General features: G+C 40.7%; 1 protein-coding gene across 8 annotated transcripts in view; it reads right to left on the bottom strand.

Moving 5' to 3' along the window:
- The window catches only part of EBF1 (EBF transcription factor 1), a 270,793-nt gene that overhangs the window by 50,653 nt on the left and 202,297 nt on the right, over positions 1-17,843 (bottom strand). For all 8 annotated transcript variants that reach the window (XM_039559534.1, XM_039559535.1, XM_039559536.1 and 5 more), the window contains exon 10: positions 11,002-11,128. In XM_039559534.1, the coding sequence (XP_039415468.1) occupies positions 11,002-11,128 (127 nt within the window). The remainder of the gene's footprint in view (positions 1-11,001; positions 11,129-17,843) is intronic.

Below are 17,843 nucleotides of genomic sequence, written 5' to 3'. Positions count from 1 at the left end.
AGGATGAACAGTTTTGGTGAAGAAAGGATGTGCAGACTGGCCTTGTCTATGGGAAATTTGAACTAAATCCTTCATTCTAGAACAAAAGATACCTGGTGCAGGTTCTTGTTCCTATCTCTGGCCAGCCAGACCTGTGCACTGCCCAGAGAGCTCCTCTATCAATAACAGCCCCCGAGCTGACAGAAACACCCAGGGAAAATCCAATCTCAGGCAAATAGGTGAGGCATGCCTCAGTCTCATCCTTTTGAACAACTGACAGGCACAGCTCAATGCAAGATTTAAGGGAACAAAAAGTACTTCAAAATTAAAAACCTGTAGAAAAATATACTATTGTTTTCCAGTATGATGGCCAGTTGAAGACCTGTTTTTTTGGAACAGCAATGTAATGACTATTTCTAGTAGCTGTGCACAACATGCATGTGAACTTTAGGGAGAATTCTTTTTGGAGTGGTGAAAATAATCAGAAATCTACATTTGGAAAAATCATTTCCCTAGTAGAAGTGGCCTTTCAGCATGAACTCATGGTTACTTCTGGCAGCAAAATCTTGCTTTTCATTTTTACAAGTATAAGCTTGCTGCTGGGACTGCCTGAGCACACAAACTACGTATTTTTATTTGATGAGCTGCAGTCTTCTATGGAAAGTATCCCACTGAAAGCTGGGAATTGGGTATAAGTTAGGAGAAAAAAAGCAGAACGAAAGAAAAAGGCGACAATAAGTAGATGTATTTCAGAAACTATCAGGGTTTGCAACATTTGGGGTAATAGTAACTTTCCTATACAGCACCTGGCACGTGGGGCACTGAGGGTGAAATGCTCCTCATCCAGCTTCAGCCAAACATGTGCTTATTGGAGCACTTGTTCAGAGCCCATGTGCAGGCAGAGGACAGAGAGAAGTTTCCTGATGATTCCCCCACATCTAAGATGATATCTAAGACAGTCCAGGGGGTATCAGCCCAGAGCTCCAAAGGGTTCAGTACATTTTTATAAGGTAAAAGAGGGCCTCATCATGTTGAAAAGGGATAAAACCCACCCTGAAGATGCTGCAGTACTAAAAAGGGACATCAAATTTCACAATTATTGATAAGTATCCCAGTTTTGCCCTGTAATTTTCAGATTTAAAATGGGGAGTCTGGCACCAGTTTCTGTTTTAACAAATGTGTATTTTTACTGGATGGCTGTTACAACATTTTAAATGCCATGTGCATTTTCTGTCCCACGGGGTCTTAAAAAAATACCATATTTAGTTGCTTGTGTAGGGTTTCTCTCTGTGTTTTTTTGGTTGGGTTGCTTTAGGTTTGTGTTTGTGTGTGATTTGGATGGTTTTTATTAACTCTCTGTCTGCTGGGTGTGGGCTTTCCTCTTTTTAACCACCAATGCTGACACCTGGTGCTATCCAACAGCAGTTTGAGTCCACAACTCTTCAAGCAAAGAGGTTAACCACAATTTATGGCAACAGGAAAAAGAAGAAAAATCATTTTTGGGAAGGAAGGGAGAGGACAGAAGTTAAAGAAGACACTGAGAGATGAAATAACAATGGGTATGGCCATGCAAACACCTTAGGGCAAACAGTGCCAAACTGCAGCTCTTCAAGGGCAACTGTCCAAATCCAGGCTCTTTATTGTGATACTGCCTGGATGGCTCACACCTATCTCTGGTGTAAATTGCCATGAACTCCCTGGTCCTTTGCAGTCTAAGTTTGGTGTGGAATGAAAGAAGTTCATGCAGAATAGCTGCAAAAGCACAGCCTAATTTACATCATGCTAACATGTTGGTGTTCTAATATATCCAACAACTTCTGTCCTACCTTGTGGAATAAAACGTCTGCATATGCTTGGCTTGGCAGGATTAACTCATGATGGTTTTGTACTTCTTAATTAACTGCTCACGACAGACTAGGGGCAAGATCCAATGGCAAAACTCCTTTCAGTGAAGGTTATACAGTTATATACAGACCTTAAACAATCAAGCTTGAGATTTTTTTTTTTTAATTAAAAAACAAAAAGCAGTATTAGCACCACAATGTTTTCCCTTAGCAACAGCAGCAGCTGGGTGATGACAGTGACCTGCCAGGAGGTCCTGGGGAAGCTTGTTGAGATTGCTGAAACTTTTGTGCAGATTGAATCTTCAAGGAAATTCTGCTTTCTCGAAGACATTAGCCAGCCATTATCATGAAATAAATGTGGCCCACTGCCACATGTCTCACATCATTTAAAATACCATGGTTATAACTCCTTTCCGAGTTGGCTCCTGTGGTGTCACCAACACAGCAGCTCTGCAGCCTACAGGGCACATCTGCACTGCAAAGTTTCATACAAAAGTACTCAAAATAACTTTAAATAAAGTAAGGATGGACGCTGTAACCTGTGCCAGGAGGCAACTCTGCAGAGTTTTGGGCCAGCCTGAGAAGCTGCCAGGATTGAGCTTTGTCAAACTGTGATTAAACTGTTTCCAGCATCTCTATCCAGTCACCAGGGCAGACCACATCACTTATGCACTTGATATCTTCATAACTAAGCAGAAGAGTCTGTGTGAGTTCTTGCCAGATAGCAGAAAAATACAAAGAACTTCACACTCCATGCAACAAATTGCTCTTGCATCCACTGAGATGAAAGGCTACAAGTACAAGATTTTCCTTTTATCTGTATATTAACAAAAAAAGCCTGAATCTGTAGACATGGGCAATATTGAGACACATCTTCTCTGTAGTCACTGCTGTCAGAAGCTCTAACCAGGCTAGATAAGCACTACTGGCTGTGTAGGGATGCTGGTACAAGCACAAGGAACAAGGCTGCCCAAGTCCTGCCTCTGGGGAACGATGCTGCACATCCCAGAGCTGGGCACTTGTGAAACAAAATGCCTCAGCAAAATGGGCCCTCACTAATGAGCACCTCAAAGAATTAAGCACATCTTAAGGAGACTATTTGGCAGGCTGTGCTGTGTGAGAATGTGCCTCAGGCAGCTGTGCACTAAATTCAGGTCCTGCCTCCCTCTCCAGAGCCAGTGTGCCATGGGCACCTCTGAGAGCCTGGCCATGGCTTGGCCACTCTTCAACCACAGCAAATCCTGCAGAAACCTTCCAGCAGAAACCAAAGCATGCTGCACCCCACAAGAAGAGCAGGAAGGATGAGTTAGGTACATACGTCTCCACGAGGAAGCCAGAATTCCCAGTCTATTAAACGCGTCAGTGGCAACAAGTAGTCGGGGATTCTGCTTTCTGGACCAGCAAAGAGACAGTGCCTTGTCCCTCTTCATAGGGCACAGCATCAAAATGCATTAAAGTGATCAGTACAGCCTCTGCTGCCACTCTAAACTGCCCATTTCTGTGGTGTTTGTCTAACCTGGACACACACACATTAAGAAACAAGGCAGTGAAGCCCCCTGTAGAAACAAAAGTACAATGCAGACTTTTTAGAAATTCATCTCAGCTCCCTGTTTTATTGGCCATTTTTTTTTTAAAGAGGGAATAATATCTCATCAAGTGACATGAGCTAAAAGGAGAATAAAAAAAGATTAACAATTTCAGTCTGGAATAAGAGTTTTGAAGCAAGGGTATGAAAATTTAAAGGTACTGGGATGGGGATAAAGAAAAGAATTTACAAGGCTTATTTTGTGAATCCAGAGGGTTAATTTATCATGAAGTCTGGAACTTGAAAAGCAAAAAAATGGTTTATTGGCTCTGAAGGTCAGATAACAATGTTATATCATATTCAATAGGTTAAGGTTCCAAGGGTCTACAAGGCTGCATGACAATTGCAGGAATCCTTATAAAGTCTATTTTATACCTTTATTGTTAATAGCTTTCTAATCCTTTACCACAAATTTATAGTTCAGAAATGGCAACACATCTTAAAGATTAAAGGTATGTGACAAACAGTTCATGTCCTTTAATAATCAAATCTCATAGTTTAGATTGGGGGCTTATCAGGCTTTCTCCTACTCCGTGGTTTCATAGGTAGAAAATACTTTATATCCCTATTACATGAATGATGAATGGGACCATTGGTTATGGGCTGTTATTTGCTTGGCTGTAGTCAATATGTTTTCTTTGGACAGAGACGTCAGTGATTTATTTCTCTTTTGGCCTTATCACTTATTAACTCAGGGCAGACAGAAACAGCCAAGGTTGTGAATAAGGACTAGTGCCCATTTAGACTTCTAATATCAGAGAAAATATTCTTTTTAATGATCCAGCTACCCTTTGCTGTGTAGAGCCTGATTGCACTTCCCTCTAACTAGAAAATAAAGGTCATATTTCTTGGAAAGTGTATACATAAAATATGCAAAATAATATGTTTCCTTCCCAGCCAGCTTTATTCTGACGGTTGCTGTAATTGCTTTCATTTTGAAGCTGTCCAACAGGTACCCTGCACACTTTTAGTAATTGTTTTTTGCAGTGTGCTATGGTGCTACCAGCATTTAAGAAATGCCAAACATATGAGGGTTCTGTGTTCCTATTAGCATAGACTAGGGATTTTCCAGTTTACCTCCACCATCTCCTCCCTGCAATCAATTAGGATTCCTCCCAGCTTCCTTCCCTGACTTTCTGCAAACCAAACCAACCACCCTAATATTCTTAATATTCCACCCTGATAACCATCCATATTTCACTCCACTGGGCATGTCCTTACAAGCTTCAAAACAAATATTTTGGTAACAACATTAACCCCCCAAACCACCACCAAAATGATGAAAACTGAACTTATTTCATCTAGAAAATCTTGTTCCAAAACATTTGCAGCCTTTTGTTTTTCCCCTAAAAGTTTCCAGGAAGGGCAGGTGACTGACTGGAACACACAAAGGGCCAGGTTCAAGCTTAAACTCAAACAGAGATTTCCTGAGAGCAACTTTTCTCCTCAAGGGCAGCTAACACTCAGATCACATCACTGATGAGGGGGTTTGGAGGGAGAGCCTGCACCAATCCCAGCCTTGTTTTCCCTGCAGTTTCCTGGACACAGCAGTAGTGCCATGAGTTCTTCAGTGACTGTGGCAAACACCCCATGGCAAGGTCCACCAGGGAAGGAACACTTGGCACAGTGAGATAAAGGGGGAACCCAGTGAAATCTGCATTAGGATATTTTTAAAACAGTTGTTCCAAGGACTTTTTTTTTTGCTTGTTTCCAGAGACATTAATTAAATTCCCCAGTAAAAGTTTACATTTTAAAAGGCTTGATTTCATTCATCCTTACTTGATTGAGCTCTAGAGTAAGGATTTGCTATCTCTCCTCCCCTGATCCTCTCTGAGATCAAGAACAGGTTTTCTATGGAGCATCCAAAGCCCAGGGTAACCTGCAGCACAAGGCTCTTCTGCTTTCAAGAATGAACAGCTCTTATTTTAAACTTTATATATTTCTTTGTTTTGAAGGATTTTGTTCTGTTCTGCAGCACCTTGTGACTATTTAACTTCAAGACATTTGATACTTTTTATTCTGCCACTGCTATTAATATTTACTAGTGAAAGGCAGATAAAAACTGCTGTTAAAAACGAACAGCATTCATTTGCTAGCTATCAGATCTCATAGGTGGTCACTCTTCTGGAGAAGTAATGTGCTCTGTATTTCATTTCAACTTAATGATCCTCATATCTTTGAGGGTGAAGAATTTTATAAACACATCAGTATACCTGATACAGCATCAGAGATGCTGGATTTTTTCTTTTATTTTTATTGTTCTGTTGATGGTGGCCTTCTCTCCTGATTTATACTAATCAGTTATTGAAGTGCTCATGATTTAATAATAAACACACATGAATGAGGCATTGTAAAACTAATGAGGTTGTGGATTACTGATTTTGAGAATAACTGCCACTAGGTTTTAACATTTCTCAGGAACTAACAGCCACACAGCTATGGCCAAGGTTAGATGGTGTAAGGGTCAAACTCCAGTCTACAGGGATCAAGAAAGGCTCCACTGAGGCTACAGGAACCTCTGACAGCCAATCTCTTATCACCACTTCTTTTTCCTTCCTTTTTTTTCTTTTTTAAATTGTTTTTTTTTAGTCTACAAACTCCAGAACTCTCCATTCTGAAAACTGATTGTTTCATTGATTATGTATCTTTTGAACTTTGCATAGTTATTGGTGCTTTCTTGAAAAGAGGAAATTTTCCTAGCAAAGGAAATCGCTGAAGTTTACCAGGCTGGAAACTTAAGGGGCTCAAGATCAGTTTTTAAGTGGTTCCAATTCTAACCAGATCTCTGTACATGACTCCAACCTCTGCTTCCAGGACCATGGATTGAAGTTTGAGATGGTGACAGGTAGTTTTCAGTCTCTTACTCTTGAAGGTATTTGACTTAAAAAAATGAAAAGAAAATGATTCTCAGAAGACAACTACTCCTGTGCTTCTGTAAATAAAACTACCTAAAATTAAAAATCTGAAAATGAAGTCACCTAAAACAGAGACTTTTGGAAATCATCTGTGATCTGCAAGGCCCTTCCTGTTTGTACACAGACTCAAATGTTTTTCAGAAGATTTTTCCACATGAGGCTATTTCTTCTTTGTAGCAAATAGGGGAGCGAAAAGTTCCCTGAGAAGCCCTGTGACATTTCAGAGACAGACGCAGTTTCCCAGAAATTCTGTGAATATCCTGACCTTCACAGCACCAGGATTTCCACATCTCCCCACACACAGTGGCCCAATGGCATAACACAAACGCTGGTCAGCCCAGGCAGTGTCCACTCTGTCCTACTCAGCCTTTGTCACAGTTATCCTGGAGGATCAGGGCTCATCATCCGGGTTATTCCCAGTGCACAACAAGCCCTGTGTGCCCACACTCACCCTCCAGCCAGCCATTCCCATTAGCAGCACTTCTGGAGACACATCCCACCCCACAGCTCGTAACAAACCCCAAATGGCCCACGGGGGACTTGCCTGTTCCTCTTGGTGCCCTGTGAGCACACAAAGGGTTCAGCCCACAGCCTCCCCGCAAGCCTAACGCAAATTAAAATGGTCCCTAAATTCCAGCCTGTATCCAACCACGTAACCTACTTCCAAAACGAGGAGCAGTGTTTGAGGTACTGCTCAGCCAAGAATCTGAATTAACCTGTGATGCACACAACCTCAGTGACACAGCTCTGTACTTCTGGCCCCTATGAAGTCTTTTGCTCTGCTTTGGGAACAAAAGCACAAAATCTTAAACTGAGCAGGTGGTAGAAGACATAGCATAATGCATTTTTATGGACCCTCCAGATGTCCTTTCCAATATGCAGTGAGATAAATTCTCATCTCACTTACAGTCGTGCAGCCCCACTCAGATCTTGCAGTTTAGTACCACTGCAAAAGTCATCTGTGAAATTCATGTTGTCCATGGTACATCCATTTTTTTTAAATTAAAACAAACCCAAAGAAAATTTCAAAGGCCTATCTGCATATCACAAATTTGTGACAATTCTCCAATTTAATTCAACCATATATATATATCAAGGTGCCCTGAGACACCTTGCTAAACTACCTATGGATTTGTATCTCCAATCTCTGCCTTTATCTCAGTTTCTCCAGTCCTAAAATAATGCTAGTGATACATACCTGACTTCCAAGTTGTGACACAAAGCTTAATTCATCCAATGCTCTCCAATGCCAGAAGAAACTTAGAGATGAAGAGTGCCACAGCAAGTTTGGGTATTTCTATGTGCAATATGGACGTTTAATATTATTCCAAAATGAACGCACATTCAAAGTGTGTTCAGACTTCTGTATTTCTAATAATGTTCTCTCAGGAATGTCAAAGCTTAAAATCGAAGAAATAATTGCTCTCTAAGTGCATGCTAATGGCTCGCTCTGCAGATGGAAAATAAAAAACTGATGTTTTCTTGTAAGCATGGGGTTGACACTGGTTTATTTCTTTCAGAAATACTCACAAAAGCCAGGATTTCTCTGTATATATGTGACCTTGATTTCTAGATGGCACATGGACTGCTTAGAGATCATGTTACTAAGTTATTTGCAGTTAAAGAGGAAAAAAAGGCTAAAATTAATGGGTCACTGGGTATTTTCTTCTGAGAACTTAACTACTTAACAGTAAGAAAAAAACAGTTTACAACCAGGTGGCTTGAGGGGATATTTTGTTGAACACTGATTAAAAATAATTTCTTCTAAATGAGACCTGACCACAAAATGGGACCATTAACGAGCAGGGACATTCTCACCAGAAAGGAAACTACGCTTGATCAACTCCTGCACCGCCCACAAACCCCAGGTCTTGTTCTCTTTCTCTCTGACACTCTCTTTTGCTTTTCCCCCCCCTCCTTTTTCTGCTCTCCCCTTTTCTTGTTCTTAATAGCAGGGTAAATAAGCAGCAAGTGATGCTGAAATGTTTTCGGCCAAAAACAGAGGCCAAACTCCTCTGAGAAAACATTTGGCCTCTGTGGTTTTGTAATATGTTCCAGAACACTGAGTTCACTGAAGAACATTGTGAAAAACTCCCATCGGCTGGAGTGATGCTGGGGAATGTTACTGTATCCCAACTTCCAATTGGTCCATTTCCTGCAGGCCTTGTTAAAAAAAAAGAAGGAGAAAAAAAAAAAAGGAAAAAAAAATAGTGCTATGTGGGAGTTAAAACAAGTTCTCATGGGAAAAATGAATGACAAGAAATTCTAGCTTTAAAAGAAACAGCTAATCTGCTAGTTTGATTGTTCTTCAAAACTTACAATGAACCAATAATCCTAATTAAAACCACTTGGCCTGGTTCTCTAAAGCATCATAGCTTTTTCTATGCTTCGTTTGTACACACCATAGACTATTAGTTTTTTTCTAGTGCTCACTAACAAAGTGCTGACTTTGTTGGGATGGCTGAGCTAATTTCGTGAACTCAGTGTGAAACCTTAGCTAAACAAAATTGTGGTAATTTTCCTTAATTTGTAAAAGTGATTGGAGTGCAAACAAAATTTTCCTCTTGGGTCAATCCTATAATTTTCAATTAACTAAAACTAATCGGCAGGCGTGTACTGAACCTGCATTTTGTTTAAAGGGCTGGAAGGCACTTCTGAAGGTCAGGATACATTAACTGTTTTTATCTTAGTTTCATTTAGTCCTTTTTAAAAAGCTACATTTAAGTTCAGGCTGGCTCTAAAAGGAAAATGCAAATTGTGTGAGGTAGGATTTCAGTCACAACAGCTTTACTGTATCTATTGTAACTCTGTAAGTAACTGCATAAGTGAGAGAATTGTCCATGGACTGGCTCACCTTTGATTTTATAATTTTTTATCATTATTATTTAGTACTTCATAACTTCCATTTATTGAATGAAAAATACTGTGTTTTAAACATCAACCTGAAAATGCATACATGGAAACACTCACCCTACTGGGACACTTTATTTCCACATTCAGCCATCTGCTTCTGGGCAGACAAGCTAAATTGCTGCCCTCCTTTTTACTGGAAAAGCTAATTAATGATGATCTGAAAAGCAGCCCCAAAATGGGTTCAAGCCATTTTTACACTTAAAGAAGTCATCAAAAATTTCTTTGCAAAGTTAAGGAGAGCAGGTTTCCCCCTTTTTTCTTCCTTCCACATTCACACCTGCCATTTCACCAGCCCCAGGGGCAGCCACCCCAGTGAGGTGACAACAAGCAGGACAGCACAACTTCCTGCAAGAAAGAGAGGACGGAAAGGATTCATCTCAAACAGTCTAAAGCTCTGGGCAACCCACTCCAGTGATGGTTCACACCATCAATTTGCACTAGCCGTCAATCTGACCTTTGCTTTTCCTTTTGTTCCAACACATTCAAACTCTAAATAACTTTTCTGATATGGTGAGTTATCATCCAGTATATGGACTTCCCACACATTGCTGAAATCATAATGCTCACAAATAAACACACAAAGCCTCCACAAGTGCCTGCTGCTCGGCCAGCAGGGCAACATGTGAACATTGTAAGAGCCAGTGTAAAGAAACCCAGTGCATAATCCCAACTGGGAGAGAGGGTATTTGAAAAAAAAAAAAAAGAAAGCTTTATAAGGCACCTTTGTTCAACTTCCTTAGTGTTAACAAAATTCAAATAAGAGCTTTCCTGCTCAGCTGGAGCACAGAATTCTCTCCTCTGCCTCAAGTCCCTGGGTGTACATTGAGAGCTGGAGCAATGTATGTGCCCAGTGGAATTCAGAATGCCTCAGTCACAAGTATTTATGATATATCTTAAAGTTCCAGGGGCAATCAAGGATGAGGAAATGAATTGCACTGGGTTGTGCTGAACCACAGTTCAGGCAAACAGTTCCAGCATAGTCTGGCTGTAGATGTGAACAAGTGCATTAAAAGCACATCAAAACCAGGGCAAAGCTGTTAATTCTTGCAGCACACACACATTCCAAGGAATCAATGACACACATCCCTTCTAGAAAGTTAAGCTGCTACTTGATTTATTTCCCAGGCCATTCTTATAACTACTGAGAATGGTTTGACACTGACAGCACCTGCAAAGTCCCAGTGTAGTTTTTTTGTTAGTAATTCTTGAGGCCAAATCACTCTACTTAGTGGTCTCCAGTGTGGAGACCACCCCAAAGCACCTGCAAGTCGCTGTGTCTGCAGCACTGGCTGGGCTGAGAGCTACTTGAGCTCCCTGGAAGTCAGAGACAAGTGAGTTATGGTGAGATGGGCTGGCAAACAGGCTGCTGCTTTGAACCCTTGCAAGACTTGCTGGACAACTGAGACGGAGATGTTTAGCAGGATCCTTCTCGGGGCAGCTTTGTGTGTCTGGCTCCTTGGGCTTGCACTCTTCCTCTGTTTGTTTAAGTACTGCAGTATCTGTTTCCCTCCTTCCTCTCCCCTCCTGGGTAAAGAGATGTCCCATTGTGAGGACAACCAGCCAAACAAAAATCCCACACTGGTGTTTTCAGATTCATCCCTACAGTTACCCAGTTCTGACTCCAACCTCAAACTGGTCTCTTCACTGACATCCTCAGCCAAAACAATAAGATACAGCACAGCTTTTAATGACGAAAGCAGAAGCCTTAATAAGTGTGATGTATTGCCTGCCCTATTTCTCCTCCTTTCATCTAAAGCATCCATACCTGTGTAAATGAATCTTCCAGGCGTTCCCTTGCAAAACTGCTTAGACTTGTAAGACAATGTAACTTCTACAACCCCTGGGATATGTCGGGGAGGCGTCTGTACACGGATGGCATGCGGAGTAATCAGCTAGAGAAAACATTGGGAAGGGAGAAGAAAGAGAAAAAAAGCACTGTTAGATGCTGAACATTTCTTTAATAACACTTTCCTCTCAGATCACAGTAAACAAGCTTTGAAACATGTAATTAACCTGTCAGTGTTTGAATACAATCTTGATGTAACCCACACAAAAGCCAGTGACTACAATATTTACAAGCATTCTTGTAACAACATTATTCCTGTTTTCATACATGGCAGGCAATCGCTTCCTTGTGCAAGCATCAGCCCTGGTTTAAGCCAATAACTCCAGCTTACAGCAGCAGGATTCCCACGTTTGCTTGGATGAATTCTGGGGTCATGACAGTGTCCAACACAACAGATTCATAAATGACACGTGGTCACACGTGTGAACATGGCACAGCACAAGCCCAGGGTTTTAAATACTCTAGTCCCCACCTGATATCTGTACGTTGGAAAAGCACCATGTGCTGCTGCTTTAATTTTCTTTTCATTTTGTGGAGGTCTAACTGATTCCTGTGGAAATGCAAAGCTTGGCTTCTAAAGGATGCTGGATCTTTCCTTGAAAATTATGAGAGCACTCAAAAAAGATGTAGCAAATAAAACCATCTAACCATCACTTCCAGTCTGCTTTCACTGCAATGACTGACACATGTCTGAGAGGGCTTCTTCAGGTGCAGATTTACACAGAAGTAAGTAGATAAACTTAACTTTCTTTTTATTTTGGCTGGGGATTCTGATCCTCTTGGGACAAAGGTTGGGGTGGGTTAGTGCTGCACTTTCCAGGCTCTAGACCATTTTTGCTCTTTCAGGATTCTGGACTGAATTTAAAATGTGGTCCCTGAAATTATTAGCAGAGCCATCTAGGAGTTCACTAATTCATAGCAGATTATCTCAAATCTCTGCTGCTCTCAGAAACTACAGCATTGTCCTCCCCATCACCAAAATGTCCTCTTCTCACTCGCGCTCCCTCAGAAAAAAACAGTAAAAAGAGGTCCATAGAAAAGGTGACATGATTGTGTCCAACAACCAAGATACTGCTCTGGCACATGGATAATCCTTCTCTGGCTGTGGCACATTAACACACCTCTAGAGAGGCAAATAAAACCAAGACCATAACCTGGCTTGACAGTGAGCAAAGCGTGAGCACCCCATGCAGACAACTGCTCTATGCTCTTGGTTAAATCATGTCCTGGATTGAGGAATAAATTTCAACAGATTTTTTTATATAATAAAAAGCTTATTTTATTCTTATTTTTACTAGGAACCAAATGTTTCAGCATTGCAGTAAGGTCCTAGCAAAAAAACCCCAGACTTTCATCCAGTTCTTTGTTTAGGGCACAGGACTAAAAAAAGAGCACAGAAGGAGAGTAATATCTGTCTGAGAGCCATCTGTGCTACAGAGGGAAATGGCACACACAGTAGGGAGCTCTCCATATTTAAAATAAGAAAATTAATATTAAATCAAGTTGAACGTTAAAACCAAAACTACCAGCATCAACTGCTCCAAAAGCTATTCAGATCCACAGAAGTCAGAAGCCACATGTCATTTTAGAAATTATCATGTAGGGGTTGATATCTTCTTGTTTGGGAGCTCCAAAAGTATGTTTTCAGGCTCTGCTTTGGAATCGTGTGGTTTAGAAACTTACTTTGAAAAGAAACCTGCCCTTTTTTCTAAATTGCTCACTCTATCAATTGGAAAAAAAAAATTAACAGGAGTAAAACAAAACCCAATACCAAACCCCAAACTTCCAAGGAATGCTTTTACTTAAAACGAGTTGTCTTACAATTGAGCTGACCAAAGCCTAAAAGTCCAGGCCAATTCTCTGCACACCCTCAAAAGGCAGCAGAGGCCGAAGGCAGTGCCAAGCAGCAATTGATTTCTAGTGCTTCAGACACTTCTCACATTGGGATGAGCCACTCTCTGGAAGCTTTGACCCTTCCCCACTGAACCAACACGACAAGTTTAGACTACTTGCTCAACTGTAGGCAACCAAACATAACTGAGATAGATCCCATCCTCGAGTGGTTCTGGTTAACTGGGTGAAATGGCAAGATGAGAAAAAAATTATGACATTTTTGGGAGAAAATATTTGTAAAAACAGCCAAGGATTTTAGTAGTAAAGGTTAACACGCTCATCTTACTACATCAGCATGAGCCTTGCATCCCTCACCCCCATTCTGTACAGGCAGCTTCTGGTTGGATCTTTGAATTTCCCAGCATTTACTGGTCTGTCACCACTTTAATGTTCTTTAAATATAATTTGTGGCATTTTCCAATACTCATCTTCCCTGTTTCCCAAGAAATGTCTGACCTATTTATGGTCCATTGTTACAGAGAGCTGGGGAGAGTTAAGCAAGTTTCCTGGTTTATTCTCCACAAACAGTTTGGTTTTCCTTTGTGCTCTGAAGTAAATAAGTTTAACTGTGTTTAAAACCACAAATATACCATAATGTCGCCCACACATTCCCAAAGGGTGAACATTATGTCTGAAGTCCTATGGTTTAGGACACTCAGGATGTATTTTATTCCTCTCTTCCCTACAACTAAAGCTTGGGAGGTATACCAGGAGAATTCATGGGCCTTTTCCTTTTGCTATTTCTCCGTCACATCTGTCATTGACCACTGGCAGGGATTCAGTGCTGAGCCAGGGGGGCCTTTGCTCAGGGTCAGCCTTCAGGTCTCCTGGCCAGCTTGGTTATGCACCAGGAGTTCCCTACATTGCTCTCATATCAGAAGATTGGCTTTAAGGGACAAGCAATGTTTCTTTGCACATCAAAACCTCCCACCTTTGGTCTCAAATTCTGGTTCTGCAGCGCTGCCAGGATCTGCACTATGGACTGGGACCAGCTCTCCAAATTGTCCAGATTGGTTTGCAATCCAAATGACCCAACTGGTGCTGCACTTGTCTGGGCATTCCAAGCCCACCCACAACAAAAGGAGATCTGCCCCTGCCTTCTATAACTCCAGGATTGTGGGATGCTTTCCTGTCAACACTGTCAGCCTGAGGCCTAATGTTGGGAACCCACTCCACCTTTCCCTGGATGTTTTTTCCTTCACACCGACATAGCCTGTACCTTCTTCAAGGCATAATCTGCCTCATCTTTACATGCAAAGCATCTGGAACAGGTCAGCTATTACCATCCAGGGATATTAAAAGTAAGGACACCACTTCTGGATGCCTCTGAGCCCTGAGTATCTGGAGACCGGTAAAGCGTTTTGGGGAAGCATCACAACATGATGACCCTGTTGTTTTTAGGCATCTGTCCTCGCCCAGTGACAAACACAAGACACTGAGGTAGATGAGCTCCCTGTGTGACCCAGCAGGGCCAGTGTGTCCTCACCTCAGCTGGGAACTCTTGGTAGATGACAGACATCAAAACAACCATACATGCCAGGAACCAAGAATTCCTAAATAGGAGTTATTTGCCCTTCTGAATAAATTTTTTAAATGTAAATCTTGAGCAAGACATTAATCTGTGATTTGGACGTGAACCCACCAGCCAAAATCCCAGATCCATCTTCCTCCTCCATTCCAGCATTTAGCAAATTGAGAAATGGAGCAGGACATGAAATTAGTAACTGGACCTTTCTCCCAAGGGGTTTTCAAGTGAATTGGCCTGATACTTAGCAACTGCATTTGCTGTTTGATGTAAATTCTTACATGTCACCTGGGACATGCAGTGGGTTGCACTAAAACCTGAATTAGGGATCTTCAGAATAGTGGGCGGTGCCTGGCCTTCAAAATCCAAAACACATTTGGGCTGAGTGTGTACAACAAGCCTCTTTCTGTGGTTTGCTAATATATTCTAGGCATTCTTGTGTGATACAGCATCATTTCACACTCTTCAGAGTGCCAGGTTACTTTCTTTTTTTAAAAGTGACATTTTATAAGGAGATGTCATTAATCTGAGTCACTAGTTTATTTTTGCATGCTTGAGCTCTGGTTTGTGGTTAGGGAAATGGTGACAATCAGTCATAAATTTGACTTTTACTCTGTGTGAAGAGGACCATTAGGACAGGAATGAAGAAAAATCCCACCAACTGAAGGTAATGACAGCTTTCAGTGAGAACAGAACCCTTAAGGTACCTATATTTTAAAAAACGACCAATAACTTTGTATGCCTCAATTCTGGGCATCCAGATGCTGTTTAATAAGCCTTGGTTTGCAAAAAGAGGGTGCCTACTCATTTTTTAAAAATGAGTCAGAGCTCCAAAATAAGCATTCAAAAACAGAGACTTCCAAAATCAATAACAAACATAAAAAGCAAAATAAAAAACTGTGTCACAGAATTTGATTCAGCAGCAGCAAAAAAAAAAGAAGCAAAAAAACAACAAACCACCAAACCAAAAAATCACCCCCTGTTTTTGTGCTGTACAAAGGTTAAAAAAAAAAAAAAAAAAAGGAAAAAGATGTTTGAGTGCTTCATCTTTTTTCATCTTTTCTTAATATAAAAGAAAAAGAAGTTGTTTCCAGCTGACTCTGTACAGCTGCAGGAATGTTCTTGGCAGGAAAGTGTTTGAAGAAATAGTTCATTTTAAGCAAATATGGTGGAATATTTATAAGAAACTAATTTTGTCTTCACAATCATGTATTTGCCCTGAAAGTCGACTCTCAGAGTCTCAGCACCCCAACAGGAGAGAGAAACAACCGAGGGTTCTTATCAGCAGCGCTGATTTGGAATATTTGCGACCACGCAGGGACACAGAACCTGGGTGAAACCCTCCAAATTCCAGCTCTGTGTGTGTGTGCGCGCACTGCCAGCAGAGCCTGTCTGGCACACAGAATGTTTGCTGGGAGTTGTCTGAGCACATCCAGCATGTGCACCCGATAGACCAGCACTGTTTGTTTGTCGGTTACGAAAGCCCCTTGGAAAAAAAGGCATTAGATGGCCCATTCTGCTTTATTCTAAAAATACCAAGGGCTTTTAAAGTCATTTTTATAAAGTAATATGGGAGGTAAGGATTAATTGAACCTACTGGCTTAGGGTATCTGCATTTCTGCACAAAATTAATGTGACAAATTAAGTTTTTATTTAGTTCTCCCTGGCTGAGAAAGGTTGCAATTATGTTAGAGTGTTTACAGCTAAAATATATGTTTAAATAATAAATACGTGTTTCAGAAACCATTTTAAACCTCCTTTTTTTAACACAGTCAACTCCATTTCAAGCATATAAATATTTCAATTACAAAACTTGAATACATGTAAAATAAATTAAAAATATATTATTTACATTTCAAATTATTTATAACATGCTTTTTGACAGCAACAAATTCACTCTTAAAAGGAACTTTTTTTTTTTTTTGTCTTTTAACTTTACTTCTGAACTGGGGTAGGATTTATATTTTAAATATCCATGCAGCTCAGGTATTTACGTGGATTTTGCTATAATAAAGTCTGAGTAATATAGGACCTTTACGATAATTATCTTCACAGCACCTCTCCAAAGAAGGTGACTAATCTTATTACTGTTTTAGAGAAAGGGAATTGAACTTTAAGTAGATTATACGATTTGCCCAAGGTCCCATGCAAAGTCTGTAGCAAAATGATGCTTAATTTCAATATTAGACTTCAACCCCCAAACCACCTGCAATTATAGCTGAAACTGAAGCTAGAAAAATCCACATGAAAATGCTCTGCAAGACTCACTCTTTTTCTTTAGTCTCTGCCTATCTGGTTTTGTTTGGGATTTTCTGCAGCCCAGTTAAAATGATGTTTTCTTTGGATCCATGAAACAACAGGATGAACTTTAAAATTCGTCCAGAATTCAATGACAAAATAACTCGGCCAAGTTTGCTCATAACTGGGCCTTACTGGCAACTCAGGATGAGCCTGCTCCAGTTTTGAAATGGACTCAAATTCAGAGGATTGACAGTTCAATTTTATACTCTATTAAAGTAAAACAAAAATATTCTTCTTGGGTACTGAAAATGCTCTAGACATTTTTAGAAATGGGAAGGCAAATGAAAGAACTTATTTTGTACTTCATAGGTGGCTCGTATGTGTAATTTGAATTATTTATAGATCACTATTATTTAGGGATCACTCAGACAGCTCATGCATTTCTGCACTTGTTTACCATGTTTGTCTCCTTCTTTTAGAAAGAATGTTCTTTTCGCCTATATGATTTTTGACTGCTCTCATAGGTTATGAAATGAGAAGCAATTCTGTAAGGGAGGGACTGAAAGAGTTTTCCTCAACACCAGCTTGCAGCCCATTGCAGAATTCCCAGCAGCAGCAGACTGGCTTCGGTCTGGACCCCCTCTAATATTATTAATTTCATGACAAGGCCTTGCAACCATCAGCAACAATGTTTTGACCAGCACTCAGTCTCCTGACATTAGAAATTGAAAATTAATGGCTTCCACTAATAAATAGAATCAAGATTTATAATGAAAGATCCAATTCTGCAGCACCAAAATCAGAGCACTTTCCTCCCAGCCCCTTCACCTTTCCCTGTAAAACGTCTGCAGCCATAATGGCTTCAATACTAACACACAAAATGCTTACACTGGGCCCAGGGGGCACTTTCATGATCACATAAGGGCTTCAGAATAGGGCTCATTTACTATCTCTCCTTTTCTGGAATGCCCTTTCATCCACACTTGTCCTCAAGTGGAAGGATGAGAGAGAGAGAGAGAGAACAGTGAAGGACATTAGAGAATACTCTTCACATGGAAAAAATGCTGCCATATGTGCAGTGGAATCAGTAGGGGGAATGTGG

The sequence above is a fragment of the Corvus cornix genome, chromosome 13 (assembly GCF_000738735.6).
Source record: "Corvus cornix cornix isolate S_Up_H32 chromosome 13, ASM73873v5, whole genome shotgun sequence".
In the NCBI taxonomy this organism is placed as follows: Eukaryota; Metazoa; Chordata; class Aves; order Passeriformes; family Corvidae; genus Corvus; species Corvus cornix.
The sequence above is the reverse complement of the archived record's forward strand: the minus strand, read 5'-3'. Positions and strand labels throughout refer to the sequence as shown.